This window comes from Triticum aestivum, chromosome 3A (assembly GCF_018294505.1).
Source record: "Triticum aestivum cultivar Chinese Spring chromosome 3A, IWGSC CS RefSeq v2.1, whole genome shotgun sequence".
Classification (NCBI taxonomy): Eukaryota; Viridiplantae; Streptophyta; class Magnoliopsida; order Poales; family Poaceae; genus Triticum; species Triticum aestivum.
Window position 1 is genome coordinate 689,967,055 of NC_057800.1, and position 3,768 is coordinate 689,970,822.

General features: G+C 41.2%; 1 protein-coding gene across 1 annotated transcript; it reads left to right on the forward strand.

The window, feature by feature from the left end:
• Window positions 1–1,909: 1,909 nt before the first annotated feature.
• On the forward strand, window positions 1,910–2,593 carry LOC123059138 (major pollen allergen Art v 1-like). Its single transcript, XM_044481779.1, has 2 exons — window positions 1,910–2,018; window positions 2,136–2,593. The coding sequence occupies exons 1-2, from the start codon at window positions 1,955–1,957 to the stop codon at window positions 2,456–2,458; spliced, it is 387 nt and encodes a 128-aa protein (XP_044337714.1). The 5' UTR covers window positions 1,910–1,954; the 3' UTR covers window positions 2,459–2,593.
• Window positions 2,594–3,768: the final 1,175 nt, after the last annotated feature.

Genomic DNA, 3,768 nt, shown 5'->3' on the forward strand with positions numbered 1-3,768 from the left:
GGTTAATAGGTTAGTCTCAAAAATAAAATAAAAGTGTATAATAAAGCCCAATAATGGCCAAAACAGGATATAATATAGCATGGAACAATAAAAAAATTATAGATATGTTGGAGACCTATCAGTCTCCACCTTGGACTGGTGCAGCGCAATGCAGAGGGCCAGCTCCTCCTCATACTCGAGTTCGGAGTCGGAATCGCTGCCGGAGCTGGACATCATAGTGGATGGGATCAAAATCGGAGAGGGAGAGGAGAGGACGGAGAGAGAGAGAGAGAGAGAGAGAGAGAGAGAGAGAGAGAGAGAGAGAGAGAGAGAGAGAGAGAGAGAGAGCTAGGGTTGGGAGCGAGGCGCCCAGATTGGGTTTTTTGTGGGACATGTGTGGGGTCAGTGGTGGGCCGGGCCTGTAAGGCAGACGCGCCTAGGCGTGCCTGGGCCGCCCCTTATCCGTTCTATATTTGAGTTGGATATGAGGCGCGTCGGTCAGACCGGACATTTATCCACGGTTTAAGAGGTCCGGTTGGGTCTATTTTTTGTGACCGATCAATAACCGGACAGCCTGCCCGAGCGTTTGAGACGAATATAAGAGGCCCGGATATAGATACCAAGCCAAATGACCACGTTGATCGACTCCATGTTAGCTAGACTAGCCGTTGAATGAAGGGAAAATACGAAGGAGAACCTGGGTACCGGCGCACCCTATATGCAAAAAAATAGTAATTCAAAAAAGTTCAAAAAATTCCAAATCTTTTTTGGTATCAAACTTGATCAAGTATTGTAGTCGTATAAAAAGATTCGTCAGAAAATGACATTCGTTGCATCCTGTGTCGAAGATTAGGTAAAACACGCTATATACAAATACTATACACGCTATATTGTCGTCATAAACTTGTTTTTTTTGCCCTGAAGTCAATAGGAATCATTTCTTGTCCAAACTTTTTATACGAGTACAATACCTAATCATGTTTGATTCTAAAAATGTTTTGAAATTTTTTGAACATTTTCTGAATTACTAATTTGTTTTGCGCATATATGATGCACGGGTACTCGAGAGCACCAAGTTCTCATCCCTGAATAAAGATGTTGCATTATTAGGTTGGCACGCCCTTCAGATCTGGGCGTTGAATCACAAAGCGCTCAACGATTTTTTTTTGGGATTACTTTTTTAGGATTTCAGAATCTCACTCGACTGAGGACTTAACAAAGTTTTAGTCGATGCTATATTCGTTAGATCTTACATGGTGATTCATGTAAAATTTTGTTTTAATTTTTTTCTTTCGCAGTTTCAGTCGACTGAGATCTAATCACACTCTTTTATTTACCGAAACATATGTATATGCGTTTTGCATTAGAGATGGCCTTAACATAATTTGTTTTCTACGACGAGTTCTCTCAAGATTTTTTTTTCATGTAAGCAACTATGAGTTGCCAATTATTATTTGTGTTTTGCTCTTACACTGCCAACAATGTAATTGCACCAAGAGCTAGTAGAAGGTTTTTTTTTTGGCGGGGTAGCACAAGCTTTTATTTAGACACACATGATTAATTACTGGAGATAGATACTATACACAAATGCTTGTATCCAATATTTGGATTTCCATATCCTCTAAGACATTACACAAATGCTTGTATCCAATATTTGGATTTTCATATCCTCTAAGACATTACACAAATGCTTGTATCCAATATTTGGATTTTCGTATCCTCTAAGACATTACACAAATGCTTGTATCCAATATTTGGATTTTCGTATCCTCTGAGACATTACACAAATGCTTGTATCCAATATTTGGATTTTCGTATCCTCTAAGACATTACACAAATGCTTGTTTCCAATATTTGGATTTCCATGTCCTCTAAGGCATTGAATGCATAGCCAAGAGGAATGTAATAAATAGCACTCAAACCCGGTTCTTCTCCTCACACCATCATTCCAACAACTTATTTTGAGCACTTGGCCATGGCGTTCAACGGCGCCCAGATGCTCGCTGCCTTCACCCTGGGCATTCTCCTCATGGCCTTCTGTAAGTTCATATAGCAGATTTTACCGCATCGCAATCCCATGCAATTTAAGATCAAATCTATGAAACAATTGCTAATATAATTTTCTGGTACACACGCTAATTGTATGCCACATGCAGGTGCGGAGGCTCGGGTATGCATGTCCCCTAGCAAGTGGTACAAAGGGGACCCTTGCAAGAACCTGCGTTGCACCAAGGCTTGTCACAAAGAACACTTCAAGGGTGGGTTTTGCTCCAGTAAAAAGTCGATCGTTGATGACGAGCTCAATGAAGACAATGGCGACAACAGCTTTGGCAAACGGCCTAAGAAAAAATCGAAAAAATCGTGCATGTGTACATTCCCATGCGGTCAAACCCCACCACCACCGTCGGAACCTGATGTGCCAGAGCCGCCCGAAGTGCCAGTGCCCGGGCCACCGCCGAGGGCCGGCCATATTTATTGAGTGAGTAAATGATCATATGTATGAACCTGAGGTCTCGAGGAAAGAGAGGAAACAATCACTGCTTAATTTGTACACATGCATGATTGATTGCATAAGAATGACAATAATAATAATCTAAAGTGAATCAACAGTAAACATAAGTGTCTCTACCATGGATCATAGTGTGGAGTAACTTAGACTAGTAACATGCATATATTACTGGTCTATATTACTACCTCTATAGTGGAGAGTAACATTTCTGTGGTGTCATACAACACTTCATTTATTAGGTTGTAGACTTATCTTGTCTTGGTATATGTGATGTTACTCATAATGTGAGTAACAAGCTATGTTACTACTTAATTTGTCTCTTTTCTCATTAATTAGTTGTTACATTATTTATTTAATTTTAGCTTTCATTTATGTTACTTTCACTATGAATAGTCTAATAATTCAAGAGACGAAGCAACCGCAAGGGTTGCTCATGCTCGTCGACCGTAGTGGGTTGTTTGTTGGTGGTATCTATGCACACGCCACACACTTCTCAAAAGCAAAAACTAAAGGCTATGGGCACGCCACACACAACTGGATGGCTGGCCATCCTGCTCGCGCTTTTTTGGACTTAGATCGTGGTAGCATCCTGCATGATTTTGGTGTGACGTCTTTCCAACGCACAACATGCACCATCCAACCCAGTCGAAAAAAGTCCAGTTGGCCACACCAACTCTTCTGATGTTTTTGATACGATACAATACATGCACGACACTAGTCTATCACCCTAGGATCAAAACGTTACTTCAACCAGGGACATGGCCCACAGGTCGTAGGCAGATTGGACCGTAAATCATGGTACACAAAGTAATTTCAAGCAGATTGGACTGTAAATCATCGTACGCAATGTAAATTAATCAACAAAGAATGAAAATGCATTAAGATTGATTTGAAAAGAAATTAAGCTGTTGGAAGGGCAAGCTTATATCTTATGGGTGTCGGTTAATTCCTATAAACTATGCGGAGTTAATTACATAAAACTAACACATTTGCGGCTAGGTTTGCAGAAAATCACCAAGTCGCAAATCCATTGTAAAAATCACCATGTTTCTAGTAATCTTTTTGCGAAAAGCACTGATCGGGTGATTTGGCCTGTTTCATCGCATTCTAACAAGTGGGACCTGATTGTAAGGAGCTGACATGGCAAAAAGTTAACATACACACCCCTGCAATATAAACAAATGCAATCCAATCCCTGTCCGTCCAGCAGCTGCCGCCGCAACTTCCCGCTACCTCCCAACGTCGCCTTGCTCCGGCAGCCGTCGTCGCGTTCCGGAAAC